At 42.9% G+C, this 15,323-nt stretch overlaps 1 protein-coding gene across 6 annotated transcripts in view; it reads left to right on the top strand.

The window, feature by feature from the left end:
- nbeab (neurobeachin b) overlaps positions 1–15,323 on the top strand; it is a 221,184-nt gene that overhangs the window by 203,677 nt on the left and 2,184 nt on the right. For 5 of the 6 annotated variants that reach the window (XM_037079753.1, XM_037079762.1, XM_037079745.1 and 2 more), the window contains exons 47-55: positions 1,429–1,596; positions 6,560–6,649; positions 7,689–7,881; positions 8,784–8,855; positions 9,016–9,171; positions 10,163–10,333; positions 13,883–13,984; positions 14,314–14,510; positions 15,147–15,298. In XM_037079753.1, coding sequence (XP_036935648.1) covers positions 1,429–1,596; positions 6,560–6,649; positions 7,689–7,881; positions 8,784–8,855; positions 9,016–9,171; positions 10,163–10,333; positions 13,883–13,984; positions 14,314–14,510; positions 15,147–15,298 — 1,301 coding nt within the window. The remainder of the gene's footprint in view (positions 1–1,428; positions 1,597–6,559; positions 6,650–7,688; positions 7,882–8,783; positions 8,856–9,015; positions 9,172–10,162; positions 10,334–13,882; positions 13,985–14,313; positions 14,511–15,146; positions 15,299–15,323) is intronic. The other variant, XM_037079736.1, reaches the window with a different exon arrangement.

The raw sequence follows: 15,323 nt of genomic DNA, 5'->3' as shown, positions 1-15,323 counted from the left end.
TGCTCCCTAGCTAGCCCACACTCTTGCTTCCTCTATTATTTCATTTCTGTCAGTGGATCTCTCTCACTGCCTCCCCCTCTGTCTCACTCTTCCTCTTTTTTTCCATCCCTCCTTCTCCTCCTCCCTCCCTCCCCTCTCCCTCCCACTTCCCATCTTTGCATGTGCCACTTTCAATTGTAGTGATATGCCCTGTGGCAAACTCTGCCTCTGTGTGCTCGAGCAGGCTTTGTTGGTAATGGCTGTTATTCCTGACGCGAGGGGAGGAGTGTAAATTCCTCTAGCAAAGCCTTACTCCAGCCTGCATGGGAATTATATTGTTCCGTATTTTGGAACAATACATCAAACCCTGCACTGCATGGCTTCCATAGGTATATTTATAATAATTATCTGCCCTGAATCTTATCCCAAATCTCTCACTAAGACTCCCACAAGAAATCAAGCCTCCTTTTTCAGCCTCACAAGTGATTTATCAATGTTGCTGCTGCAGACAGCTTTACAGTAAATTGGAGCCCTGTTAGTATTGAACGGATTTCTTTGTCCCCATGCAAAGGCAGTTGGTCTGTATATAAAGTGGACGGAGAAATCTGATATGATGGGCTCATCCTGAGTTAGCTGATTACATTAGAAAGAAGGGATGCGGCTTTCTTTCTCTTTCTTTTCGTCTGTTATCTTCATGAGCAGTAAAACAGATTAGATACTTATCTTTTTTTAACTAAATGCATTTAGTTTTCCCTTAAAGGGACAGTTCATCCCCATTATCCAAAAGATATATATATTTTCCTCTAACCTATAGTGCCATTTATTCATCGAGTTTGTTTTTGTATGAGTTGCAGAGTTCTGGGGATATTGGCAGAGAGATGTCTCTGTCTATGTGGCACTCAGCTTGTGGTGCTGATAGCGTCAGAAAAGACAAAAAAAAAAATCTAGAAATCACGACCCGGTTTCTCAAGATAGCCCTCAGACCTTGTAGAAGCTTTTGGCTGGTGTCTTTCGGCAGAAAAAAAAAAATCTTACACGAAACTGCTCGCAACGGTGTCTGGAGATTATCTTCAGTAAACCAATCATGATTTCTGGAAAGAGACATTGCTGTAGAGTTTTAGAAAAAAAAATTAAATGAATTTGACTCTTTGAGCTCCACGAGCTGAGTGCCATCTAGTTCTATTTTATTTGAGAGATGGCAGACATTTCTTCGGCCGACATCTCCAAAACTCCGCGCCTCACAGCAAAACAATCTGGATGGATGAATAGTAAAGAGGAAAATGTTGTTTTTTATTTTGAGGGTAAACTGTCTCTCTTAATTAGATTTGGGATGTTTGATGTTTTGTCAGTGTTCACTGTTGTTTGTGAGGTACAATCTTTGTTGTGTATTTCGTCCCTCATGCCACTGGTATGCCTCTCTCCTCTACTTGCCCTGTGCTCCTCTGACAGGCCCTGGAAAGCGAGTTTGTGTCATGTCAGCTGCATCAGTGGATTGACCTTATTTTCGGCTACAAGCAGCGAGGCCCAGAGGCGATGCGCGCCCTCAACGTCTTTCACTACCTGACTTACGAGGGCTCTGCCAAGCTGGACAGTATCACTGACCCTTCGCTCAGAGAGGTAAGGCACATGCACACATTGCCATGGAGACTAAAGCCCCTCCCCCCTCCTCGCTTATTCACCATAGGCACACAACTTCCTGTCTCTATCTGTCCTGGCATGTGCTGGAGCTCCGGGAGCATTCATATCATGCATCTGTCAATCAATTATTGTGTCACGCAGATGTAACCCGTGAGAGAATCGGGCAGAGCTGCTGACTCATCGAGTTCACTTTGAGATTAGCGTCATCTTCTGAGGACCTGAGTTATTAATTTCCTCTCTCTGTCTCTGTCTCTGTCTCTCTCAGATAAACAGTAATCTTTTAATATCTGTCCGCATTATTTATAGAATCATCTTAACATCATCTTTGCTGCTCTTTTCTTCGTGATGCTGAATATACTGTTCCCTTAATCAGATCAATGAATCTGACTGAGCTCTCAGATCAATCAACAGAGGTCGCTCAGTCAATAGATGAGGGAGTGAATCCTCTTGTTCTTATCTAATTAATTGAATATCTATCAGCTCGACCGTACTACTCGTGAATAGCTTAATTGCGTAGATGCGAAAGGGGACCAGAGACTGCAGCAGCTGGCATGCATTGTGGTACTTTCCAGTGTGAGCTTGTCTCTCCCTGTGATATCCACCATCTGCTGTCTGCAAAACAAGTCATTTATATACTGTCACTTCCAGGGGCGCCTTTATTTATCAAGTGACCACTATGCAAATCACCTGCAGAAGATTTGGCTGATCTAATTACCAAACCATATTGTGAAAGGTTTGGTTTTCATCATTTTGAGAAAGGTTTAGCCGATGCATTTCTTTTTTAATTTTGCGTCAGGCTGAGGGGGCTCTTTGCCGTCGTACACCCTACTGTTACCCTGAGAGATGACAGAACTGTTAGTTAGTTGCACATTAGGAAGCCCACTACTCAGACTCCCTAATTGTGCCCAGTTGATGCAGTCGCTACTGTGACAAGTTGAATGTATTTGTGCTGGAGAAAGAAATTGGCTCAGCTAATTGCAACTGATGTAATGCGGATATGATGAGCACTAATTAAGACAAGCCTTCATACCTTCAGTCATGTTCCCCCATTCCAGATGGATTCCTCTTTTCACTGTAACATAAAGTATAACGTTGTATATCTAAACCCCATATACTAAAACTTGGCGGTTTCCTGATAATGCTTTATGAACAAGTCTGTTAAACTGCGGAAATAAAATGTTATTTTGATTTCCTTGCATGTAAGGATGTGAAACTGAATTACTGGCTATTCCAGTATTGTTAACTGATGATTATTTTCATCGTCAATTAATCTGATGATTCTTTTCTTAATTAATTGATTAGTTTTTTGGTCTAGAAAATATAGAGAAAAATCAGACGAATCAGTGTTTCTAAAAGCCCAAGATGACGTCCTCAAGTGTCTTGTTTTGTCCACAACTTAAAGATATCAGGTTACTATCATAGAGCAATAAAGAAACCAGAGAATATTCAAATTTTTTCCTTGAAAAAAACCCCTCAAACCAATCAATTAATTATCAAAACTCAATACATTTAAAGGTAGAGAAGGCAAGTCAACAGGAAAAGAGTTGACAACAGATCAATTAATTGATTTATCTTTGCAGCTCTACAAACAACATATTTTTCAGTGGCCCCTGCAATCCTTCAACAGAAAATTAACTTTTAGTATACGCATTAAATGTCCAAGTATTTCTCCTGGCTGATCCAATTACAGCAGATTTACTGCACTTACATGCTGTTGAGTTATTTAAGTTGAACAATTTCCTGCACAGGCTGTGTTAACATTATGATAATTTTGTAGGTGCTATCTTGCAGGATTTATCACAACTTCATTCCCACTATTGTTTACCACTCCTTGTCTCACACAAGCCAGGGTGTGAGCCTGAGTCAGTGAGGTGGAGCATGGAAAAGTGCCCAATGAATGTCTTGCAAGGACCTGCTGAAATGTGACGATTGACTCCAGGGTATTGATTCATTCTGGGCCTGACAGGTGAAACTGCCGATCTGGCATTAGTCAGAACAATTAAGGCATTTGAAATGTCAAGAAATTAGAGGTCATGAGAGATAATTTCCGTCCGCGTGTCAGATGGAAATGCTGACACTCCTGACACGCCGCTGGGCCTCTGGTTGAGGGCACGATGACAGCTCTACTGGGCACACTGCCGGAACAGCAGTCCTTCTCCACGATGCTCCTCCTGACAGGCTTCTCTTATGGAAAAACATGACAGCAACCCCTTGATTCAGACCCCGCTGTGTCACTCAGAAGTAAACAGACAAATTATTCATCAGTGAGACTCTATTCCTCCTCAGCTGCCTCCGCCCCTCCCGCCCCCTCTGAATCGACAAAGACAACAAAGTGTGCTGTGGCTAGCCGTTAAAGGGCTTTGAAGCATCTGACATACTTTGAATTGATTTCACCTTGATATCCTGGTAGGGATGGAACACAAGTGTTTAAATGCTTGACCTTAATGATAAGAAGCTCCCTTCACATGTATCACATTATGTATATGATCCAGTGTGTGCATGATAGGTGCATTAGAGGCAATCAGCTACTGGTGGACACGTGTTAGAGACGTTTCTTCTCCCACATACAGTAGTGCACATGTCAACTCCAAAGCTGTCACTCAAGAAACAGCCTCAGGGTAATTCTTTGTTAATACTTAGGGATTAAAATAATTCCTGATGAGCTTACTTTAAACAAAATTTCATTGGCATGTAAAGAATGGGCAGCAGTGCAGTCACATGAGAAAGTAACACAATTACACAGCAATTACATTGATAATTTGTTTATGTGTATTTGCCCGTTCCTGTATCGTCTCTGTTTTTTTTGATCAGTTTTTACAATCTGTTATTTAAAAGCCAGACGTACTTCAAGCAGTTTGCTTCTATAATCTCCAGCATCAGTCAAAAGGTGAAAGGTGTAGCAGCTTCATATTTGTAGTTGCCACGGCTGATCTCAGGTGTCGTGACTCAGCATGATCCCACGGTGCTTAGCGGGTCACTGCAAGGCCGTGTTTGCATTCTGTCTGACAGAGCTGTTGTGTTGCCGCATTGCATGAGTGCACTGGAGGATGCTGTTAGGAGGATCATCCTCCAAAGACTCTCTCTGTCACCGGTTTGGGGACCAGGCAGCAGATAAAGAGAGAGCTGCAGCCATTCACCTCCTCACGCCAAAATCAGATGCGAACAAAGTCAGACAGACAGACACGCAGACACAGTGTGTTATGATGGATGTTAGGTGCTCACCCAAGCAAGTCGGCTGTTGCTGGGAGGGGAGATCATCCAGATGGCTTTGGCAATAAGTGTCACTTATCAGCCAAAAAGCAGAGCCTGAAGTGACTTAAACTAATGAACTGCCTGTTAAGTGCTCTCCATCTCAGACTGAGATAGAGATAAGTTTCTGACATACCTCAGGGAGGATTAGTGTTGAAGCACCTGAGAGATATTGACATGTTTTGATCATCTAGTGGAGGAACATGTTCTTCAGTTAACCTTCAGCAAATCAGACCCCCATTCCCCTGACACACAACACACAACACACAACACAAACATATACAGACATACCGCCCCCCCCTTGCACTCTGGGAATAATTGCTGGGCGTCAAGGTTGTCTAAGACTACCAAAACGGGACATGCAACAGCCCAGTTTCCCTGGTAATAGAATCATCACAAGAAATATGGTGATGTTTTCCACATGGCCCTCTCAGCCTTTCTGATCTTTGTATCAAATTTCTCTATTTGAGCAGACATTGTGACCCTCACCCCAAACCCAACCTTAAATAGCCATAATGTCAGTTGCTTATTACTTGACGGACTGCGTTGTAAAGAAACACCGGCTAACACTTAATGGTTGCCAAATGTGCTCACCAACTCGCATGGAACTTTCACTGCTGCTGTGTGACAGCAGTCAGCCGTGCAGACAGCGCCTTTTTTGGTGCTGTGGAAGATAGGAAGTGACCAGGGGGTGTTAGGGGCGACTGTTTGGCTTGCAGGTGGCCTGTCCTGATTCACTATCACCTCCAAACTTCCCGCGCCACATCTCCCTCCGTGGCATGTGCTACCCAATAGGTCCTTTTGATAGTGAGTGGTGTGTACAGGGCAGGCGGAGGAAAATGAGGGCTAGTCACCCAGGCAGTCAGAAGGGCGGGTGAGAGGCTGAGCGATGTATGTTCCATTGTGCACAGTGGCATTGACGGACGTCTACAAGCTCCCCTCTGATGGTGGAAGTGGCTCCAGTCACATCAATCACTCCCGCCATGGAGTGCCCCACTTTCAGTCAAGCTCAGCAGCTCTTACTGCTTGTTTTTTTTCCTCGCTCGCTGGAGGCAAATCAGATCTTTTGTTTGTGTTAATAGAAGTTATTTTCTAATAATAGTAAAATGGAATACTGTTGTTGTTTTTCCTCTACTCAGTGTGCCACTTGCCGCACTGTTTTTTTTTTTTTTTCCTAAGTCACAAGCACCTGCCCCATCATACCCCATAAATCATCCTTCATCAAGGTACCCTCTCCCAAATCGCCGCGGTCTGCTCCTGTGATTTTGTGCCTCTGTTTCATACGTCTGTGTGTGCATGGACTTGTTTTTCCCCTTTGTTTCAAGCACAATAACATCTAAAAGCGAGCCGGCCTGCTGCAGTCCTAGCTGGATGTCACTCCAGGTTAACGTTTATGCAGTGGGGGCCCCTGCGCCTGGAAATGGGAATGGTTAACTGAAGCATGTTAATAGGAAAAGGCTTGTCTCTTCCATACTAACACTTGGATGACTCTGCAGGCCGAGGGGGGAAGGGGGAGCACCCAGGCGGATTGGGAGTGCTCCCCTTTCCCTTTACCTCCCCCCTTCCTCAGAGGCACGGCTGAGTTAGGATTTGCTTGCATTGTCAAGTAACGCATTGACCCATCACTTTGATGCATATTGATTGTGACAGCCGCTCTCTCTCTCTCTCCTTCTCCCCTCTCTCTCTCCCGCAGGCCACAGAGGCGCAGATCCAGAGCTTTGGACAGACGCCATCTCAGTTGCTTATTGAGCCACATCCTCCACGCAGCTCCGCCATGCACCTGGTGAGAGCAGTAAGCATGCTGGGAAAATTCCCTGCACCTCTGGTGTTGAAGGTGGTGTGTTTGAGAGAGGGTGGTGGACCTGTGCACACCTTGGTGGTGTGTGTTTGTATTGAGATAGATGCTCTCTGATTTTTCATGTCTGTATATTTCCTCCAATCCACTCTTTTATAACCTAAGATAAATATTTTAGAAGGTTTACCTCATGTAGGTCACAGACCCGCAATATAACAACACATTTTCAGCACTAGTTCTCTGCACTGTTTTATAGCTGTTACTACCTTCTAGCTGTGCCGTGTAAAGGGAAGAGTGCTCCCTACTGGCCTAGCAGCTCCCCTCCTTCTGCTGTAAGCTGCTCTTCCCTGTCTAATCCATGTAATAGCCAGCCTAGCCCTCATTATCCACATGTGGCTCTCTCTGTTTCGCTCTCCCTACAAGAAACTTTGTAAGGCAGATCCCTTTGAGACCCTTTAGTTCAATTTCTCTACCTTTCTAACAGATGTGAATGTTTTCTATCCACTTCCATCCACTTTTGTCAAAGGTCTCAAAATTAGAGATGGAATGAGTGTTGGAACTGGTTCAAAACTCTCAGAGTATTGTCAGGATCACTATCTCTGCCCTTGCTTTTACTCTTGCTACACATGTTACCCAGGGAATTTCACTGTGGTCAAATCAAACTCATGCCTCTGAATCCCTCTGATATGTGTGTCATTATGCACCATCCCATGTGTACAGCCTATCTCATCCCAGTTTTTCATGTCTTACCCTTGTCTGACCAGTCCCCTTGTCTGACTGCACTGTCCAGAGGGGGTCAGTGCATGAAGCTCTCCTCTGTGTCTGAACCTAGTTTTTCCTCCAACCTCCACACTAATTGCCTCTTTCCATTCTTTTTCTCTAATCTTTCCATACCGATTATTTTCATTTTCTCCATCCCCCCTTCCTCTTCCTGGTCCTCTTTCCTTGTACTCCTCCTCCTCCTCTGCCGTCATGACATCCCTCCATCCTTCCCCACATTCCGTCTTTTCTCTCTTCTACTCAATAGTGTTTCCTTCCACAGAGTCCTCTCATGTTCAAGGACCAGATGCAGCAGGATGTCATCATGGTGTTGAAGTTCCCATCCAATTCGCCAGTGACGCATGTGGCCGCCAACACGTTGCCCCATCTTACGATACCTGCTGTGGTCACTGTCACCTGCAACCGCGTATTTGCCGTGAACCGATGGCACAACACTGTTGGTGAGTGGAGCTCAACACACATGGCAGGTGTTATGTTCAAAAATACACATGTGCCCTCGTAAAAAAAAACAAAAAAACTGCCACACCACATGTGATACCTACCACAGCAGTGGCCCTGTAAAATCACTTCATCACGTCACACACAAGCCTGCCCACCGCGCATAATAGAGCTGTAGCCAGCTGGCTATGTGAGAGGCTAGCACCTCCTAGGTAAGCTGACCATGAATGTTTCCACATGTTCCTTTTCAGACATGTGTGAACAACATTACCCACAGAGCCCCTCCCTGAGAACCAGCCTCACCTCAGGGTCAGAGGGCCAAAGCAATGGTTACTAGGAAATTAGGCCGCAACTGCACCACATTCTCCTCACACGTCCCCATCTGTCACAGTAGAAACACACCGAGCTCAGGACCAAAGAGTCCACACTGTGTGGCTGATCTGGCTGCTCCCACACTAATGAACACAGCTGCAGTGCCCTTGCCATCCTGTCGTAGAGGAGGGAAATGCGGTTTGGCTTTTCAGAATAGTAATGATAATAAGGCCTCCATATTTTCAGGCATGTTGCTGTTTGAAATGTGGCTCCAGATACAGATTGCAAATAAGTAAAATATCTCCATTCAGTTTGACACTCACAAAAGCCCAGTAAGACAGATGGAAATCTTTTTGATGAACCTCCAATACTTCCGTCTCCTGGAAGAGACTCTGAATTAACTTTGGCTCTGAAAAAGGGAGCAGGTGTGTGATTGTGTGTGTGTGTGTGTGTGTGTGTGTGTGTGTGTGTGTGTGTGTGTGTGTGTGTGTGTGTGTGTGTGTGTCATTGTGTGTGTGTGTGTGTGTCTAAGATTGCACATGTGCAGAGGTTAGAAGTATCCTCAATAATTCATTTCCTCATGTATCCCCAGGTCTTCGAGGAGCACCGGGCTACTCTCTGGAGCAGGCCCATCACCTCCCTATAGAGATGGATTCTCTGGTTGGTGAGTGAGCGTCCTTGTTTTCAATAGAAAATAAAGGAAACGAAAAAATAAAACACTGACTTTTAGATCGGTTTTAGCGAGGGTCTTATTGCAATAACTTTGAACATGTTTGTAACTCCTTGTGTATTGACACCTGTTCTGTATTTCCTTTTTTTCACAGCTAACAACACTGGAAGCAACAAGCGTCAGATCACAGACCTAGTGGACCAGAGCATCCAAATCACCACACACTGTTTCGTGGTGACAGCTGACAACCGCTACATACTGGTGTGTGGCTTCTGGGACAAGAGCTTTCGTGTGTACTCCTCCGAGACAGGTAGGTTGCAGTGTAAACTCTATTTCCTATAGAGGTGTGCAGTGATGTGTGGAGGTCTCAGCGCTATGATGGGAATAATACAGTATTGTTGCTGTTCTCTCCTGACAAGCTGTGTAGAAAAATGGATGTCTATACTGGAATCCCCTGATTTTCTTTCACCGGATAATGACTAAGTGGGAACAAGCTGATAATGTCAGAAACGTTCTTGTTTGATTATATAAATGGTTTTCACTGCTGCTTGTGAGGAACGCCCAAAGATGAATCAGATGGGTCACAAGACGATTGGAAGGAAAAGCAAAAAGTCTGTTGTGTTTTATTTTGTCTTGTGAAATAATACTTTGGGAGTATATGTACTGCATGTTCACATTCTGAGTCCTATGTTACCATGATACAAGTTAAATACTCTGTTAAAGCACATATAACCCTCAGGACATCAGTCATAGCCTGTACTTGAGTATTTGTTTTTTTCTGAGGCAAATATGGTACTTTTTACCCACTGCATGTATTTGATAATTTCAGTAACTTGTTACATTGCAGATTGAATGATGCATCAGGGCCAAAGCAGCATATTTTTTAATGGATGAATTTTAGTCAGAAAGAAACACTGATTCTGATGGTGAGACGCTGAATATCGGATAAGATATTTGGCCATGTGGGAAATTAGTACACCCGAAGAATACAGTAAACATGTAAATATACACTAATTATTCACATTAAGTTATTACTATATTGCTAGAAAATACATGTATTGTTGTATACTTTAAATTCTATTTGTATGAATTACAAAGTCACAAGCAGACACTGATTAACTTAAAACCTCAAAAACGTTGGGAGCCATAGATTTCATTATACTGGAAATATTTCTTCTCTATTTCAAACAATACTCCTTTAACATCAGTCAGAGATCCTTTGAACACAGTTGGCAGTAGTTTCACCGGATTGCACTTCCTTTCAACTTCATCAAAAGCATGTTTGTACATATTTTCTTTAGGGAAGCTGACCCAGATAGTTTTTGGCCACTGGGACGTGGTGACGTGTCTGGCCAGATCAGAGTCGTACATCGGAGGAGACTGCTACATCGTCTCTGGGTCCAGGGATGCAACACTTCTGCTGTGGTACTGGAGTGGACGGCACCATATCATCGGAGACAACCCCAATAACAGTGAGTAAGAGTACGCATACAGTGGCAGTACTCTCTGGACAAAGTCACAGGAAAATCCTTCAGACTCTTTAGTTTTTCACCCATTAAATGTTTAACTTAAAAGCCCATGAAGGTGCACAAGTTCATTGTCAGCATTTTTAGAGTGATATAGGAAGAAAGAGTCTTTGATCAACACTGGAGAAAAGGCATCCTACCCTAGAAATCGAATAATGTGTAGAGACAGAGAGACGATAATTTATATGCGCTGTAGCTGTGATATATTAGTGTGATCCACGGCATTGAGCTGTGCTGCTTTTAGGTACAGTAGAGGACTCCAGATGTCTTGGCATTCAAAATGGTAGACCCCAGTGTGTGATTTATGCAGCTCAGTTCATTTAGCTGCTCATTCCCACTGATTGTCTGTGTTCAAAACAATCCATCAGAGCAGGAAAAGCAGACTTTGCGGTACTGTTTTAGGCGAGGAGCGCCATATATGGTGTGGAACTGTAACGCCGAAGATGAGGCAGAGTGTTTTTATTTTATTTCTGGATGATATTATGTGTGTGTGTGCATGAAGATCTTGTGTTTCCAATTGTCACAGATTCTAGTAGCTCCTGATTAGTTGCGAGTGTTCTCTAATTAACTTCACTGAGGCTCCGACAGTTAATTAAGAATTTCAGCTTGGTTGCCTCCAATTAGCAAGGGGCAATAGCACTTGTGTTACTGCAGCAGGAAAACAGTATTCCCCTGATATTCACGCTACTAGTGCTTACAATGCATCTTCAATGGACAAAAGGACGGGACGCTACATGGCTCATCTCAAGAAACAAGAGACAGGACGTGTTTTCACTCCATCAAATCTATTCCGATGTCAATATCTCATCAATAGTGTCTGACCAATATGTTTTCTTCAGGTCCGATAACAATACAGATTGTAGTTTATAATTAAAATGTCAGAGTCAAAATTTAGAAAAAAAACAATGTTGGAGTAACTAATTACAATTTTCTCAAGTACTGTACTTCTCTGCTACTTTATAGTACCACTCTGCTATATTTTGGTTACCAATATTGTACTTTTTACTCCACCACAATTATTTATTAACTGATATTAATAGTTAGTTTGCGGAGGTTACTCAGATTTCATAAGCTTTTACTCGAGGCTTGTAAGCGATCAGACAGTGCTGTGGGCAGGACATTGAGTGGGACTGCAGAGTGGTGACTGCAGACAGAGAAGGTGCTGCATCGGGGCCAAAGTTGCACATTTTTAAATTAATTTATTGTGTTCAAACATCAATCTGGGTAAAAAAAAGGAGGCAAAACAAAAAAAACCCACTCAGATTCTGATAATCCCAAAAATGCTTAATATCGGATCCGATAATCTCTGTTTATAAACATAACATGTCAGAGATACTTTTGAGGCAGCAATGAACCTAATTTGGTCCAAGAATGCAGAACACTAGATGTGTGGGAGCTGTGAGAAAGGCGACAGTGCCGTGGAAAATGACTCAATCTGCTCAAACTGTTAATACTGTATGTTTGACGTAGCACAAAACATCTGCAGCCAGGAAATATCAGTCATGTTCAAATATGGATGGCAAGCACTGTAAGGACCCCTAAGGGATAAACCATGAACACCTTCTCATATCTTCACACTTGAAGTCCCTTTTTATTCTCTCACTTATTGGTTTATTCATTCCACAACCCTCATTCTGGTGATTTCATGCCTATTATATTTTCTATAATACTGCTTGAAGGTTGTGTGAATGTGTGGCAGCAGCCGCCCTCTGGATCACCGCTCCCTCATCCCGCAGATGTGGCGCGGCCGAGAAATTGATTTCACCCGCGCCCCAAAAGGCTGCATGTGTCTTAAATGTGTAATAATTAAAATAACTTCCAGCTCAATCAAGCCCCTGCCTCTCAGACTCGGCCCGTCACACCAGTGCAAGGGGATATTTGCACCGGGTAATTGTGGTGGCTGACTTCGGCTTGTCCCAGAGGGCCAGAAGATGGTGGGGGGTACGCAGTGCAGGCTGATTGAATCTTTTGTCGGGTAGGTGAGCTGCACAAGGTCCCTTTTTCCCCCTAGAGGCTTTTTCTGACACTTGTCCTATTCAGCCCCCCTCGACAGTGGGTGCTGGGACTGACAGCGCTGCTCAGGTCCTGGTCGCAGAGGGACTGCGCTGCATCGATCACAGTCCAGCTCACTGACTGGACCGCTACAGCTGCAGAGGCGATATGCCGAGCTGGAGGAGGAGATGATGGGGGAGGAGGAGAGAGGTCTGACACATGTCCACATCATCTATCAGGGCTTAACTGTCATCGAGGTGGATGGAGAAACTTTCACTGAAATTGGGTGAACTTGGAGTCCTGTGTGGAGACCAACGGCTCCATACTGTATATTTAATGGTAACTCAGTGCAGCTCATGTTTTACTTGAGTTTGCCATCACTACTGGGCTGAAAGGTGGTGAATACTAAAGGTCCACACAAATTACACCATCAATTTAAATTACTACTGGGAGTTTTTAATAAGGATGGGCATTTGAAAAACAAAAACAGTATTTGATACTCAATGGGAGCTATTAGTGTAGAAAACACTGTGCTTTACACGTTTTACTGGAGCCTGGTGACAATAATTTCTACCAAGGCCCATAATAACACGATACCACCAGTCATCACGTCATTTCCAGTCACCGATAAATTAAGAGGAAAATCTATGGGCAATATGTTTTTTTTTCAGACAAAACCATAGTCAGGTTTAACCACTATTCGAATGTACAAAAATAGAATGTATTAAAAAAAAAAAAGTCCACTTTTTTTCACTCACTTCTAAAATAAATCCCCACACTATCCATGCTTTTTACAAAAAAAAAAAGAGGTGGTGCTCATAACTCCTTTGTCCACAGGGGCCGCCACAATCAACACAAAATTAGTTTGTTTAAGCTGCTTTAACAAGACTTTAAACTTAATTTTTAAATATTCATTAAAACCAGACAATAAAAATGTGAGTGCTTGAACCTTGGCTTCATTTGGTTTGCATTTCATAGTTTGTCAAATACAGATATCCCCACTGATTACAATAAACTGGATGATTAATTCAAAGGGCTCAACTCTCTGTAAGACACAGGCTATCATAATTATAAATTACCATTATTGGTGATCAGTGAACACAAAGAGCGCTGCTTTCATACTTCTCTTCAGACACCATTCTGGCAGCGCTCGGCTCCAGTTGCCGTGAAACTCCCCTCACTAACCTCTCCCCTGGCCATCATCAATCATGTGACACACAGGATGAAATCAAGTGGCTCGGCTGCCATCGTTGGGCATCCCTGCATTTACATGACAATCCAAAGGGACCTCCCTGCTAGCAGATGTGTGTCACAAACGCTGGGCTTGTGTTTATATGATTTTATTGCCTGATGAAGGTATGCTGGTGATTATTCACAAGTGCAGCATATTTAATATGCTACACTGGTATCCAGATGGTTAAGGTGATGTTTTTAGAGTCAGACAACAAATTTTTAAGAAATGAACCATTTGTTTTATGACATTGTGTATCCGTTATCTTTTAGGTGACTACCCAGCACCAAGAGCAGTTCTGACGGGTCACGACCAGGAAGTTGTGTGTGTGTCAGTCTGTGCAGAGCTGGGCCTCGTCATCAGTGGAGCTAAAGGTCAGTGTACTTTTCCATGTCCCTTCCATGTCATTGTCATCAGAGCAAAGACAAAATCAGCAACACTTCTGCTTTGAATTTAACTACAGTCATACATACTCCAGGTTACGAATGTATTACAGCCTCACGTTGACAGATAATCATTTCAATAAACATTCCAGACCTGCACGTCTCCAGCTAAACAACATACCTCACAGAAAAGCAGTGGGACCAGGAATTTATATCTGATCATGCACAGTAGTTATCTCATAATATAAGAGTAATAGGTTTTTTCTTTTTTACATTGACACTTTGCTCATGTTGGTGTGTCTATCTGTGTATGCTGGCAGAGGGTCCATGTCTGGTCCACACCATCACGGGAGACTTGCTGCGGGCTCTGGAGGGGCCGGACCACTATCTGTGCCCACGGCTCATCTCAGTGTCCAGCGAGGGGCACTGCATCATCTACTACGAGAGAGGCCGCTTCTGCAACTTCAGCATTAATGGGAAACTGCTGGCACAGATGGAGGTCAATGATTCCACCAGGGTAAGCTGACACATGCATTTATACCAGGGTACTCCATGAAAGATGTATCTAAAGCTTTGTTCATATGAAGTCTTAAATATTTAGATTTTATTTATATATATATATATATATATATATATATATATATATATATATATATATATATATATATATATATATATATATATATATATATATATATATATATATATATATATATTTTAAAATTTGAAGCAGCCCATTATTTCAACCTTTTACCAATATACAATGTAACATTCCCACATTGAAGCAACATAATCTGGAAGTCGTATTTTTGTGCAATTTTGCACCCCCCAAAGTTTCTGTGTGCTAGTAACTACAAACTAAATAAAAACAGAATGCAATGATTTGCAAATGATTTAGACCTATATTCAATTAAATACAGTACAAACACAAGATATTTTATGTTCAAACTGATAAACTTTATTGTTTACTCTAAATTTACACTATGAATGTGATGCCTGCAACACAGAAAATGAGAAGAATGCCAGCGTCCAAACCTTTTTGGGAATAACATTTCACAAAAAGTTTTATGCTCCAGCAAGACAACTTTGGTAAGCACAATGGTAAGTTAAGTTGAAAAATGTCATGTTGAACCTTGTTTCTGTGTCCCTGTAGGCTATTCTCCTGAGCAGTGATGGCCACAACCTGGTCACAGGTGGAGATAATGGTGTGGTGGAGGTGTGGCAGGCCTGTGACTTCAAACAGCTCTACATCTACCCTGGTTGTGATGCTGGCATCCGAGCAATGGACCTATCACACGATCAAAGGTCAGAGCAGGCAGCTGTGTGGTAG

Source organism: Acanthopagrus latus, chromosome 2 (assembly GCF_904848185.1).
Source record: "Acanthopagrus latus isolate v.2019 chromosome 2, fAcaLat1.1, whole genome shotgun sequence".
In the NCBI taxonomy this organism is placed as follows: domain Eukaryota; kingdom Metazoa; phylum Chordata; class Actinopteri; order Spariformes; family Sparidae; genus Acanthopagrus; species Acanthopagrus latus.
The sequence above is the reverse complement of the archived record's forward strand: the minus strand, read 5'-3'. Positions and strand labels throughout refer to the sequence as shown.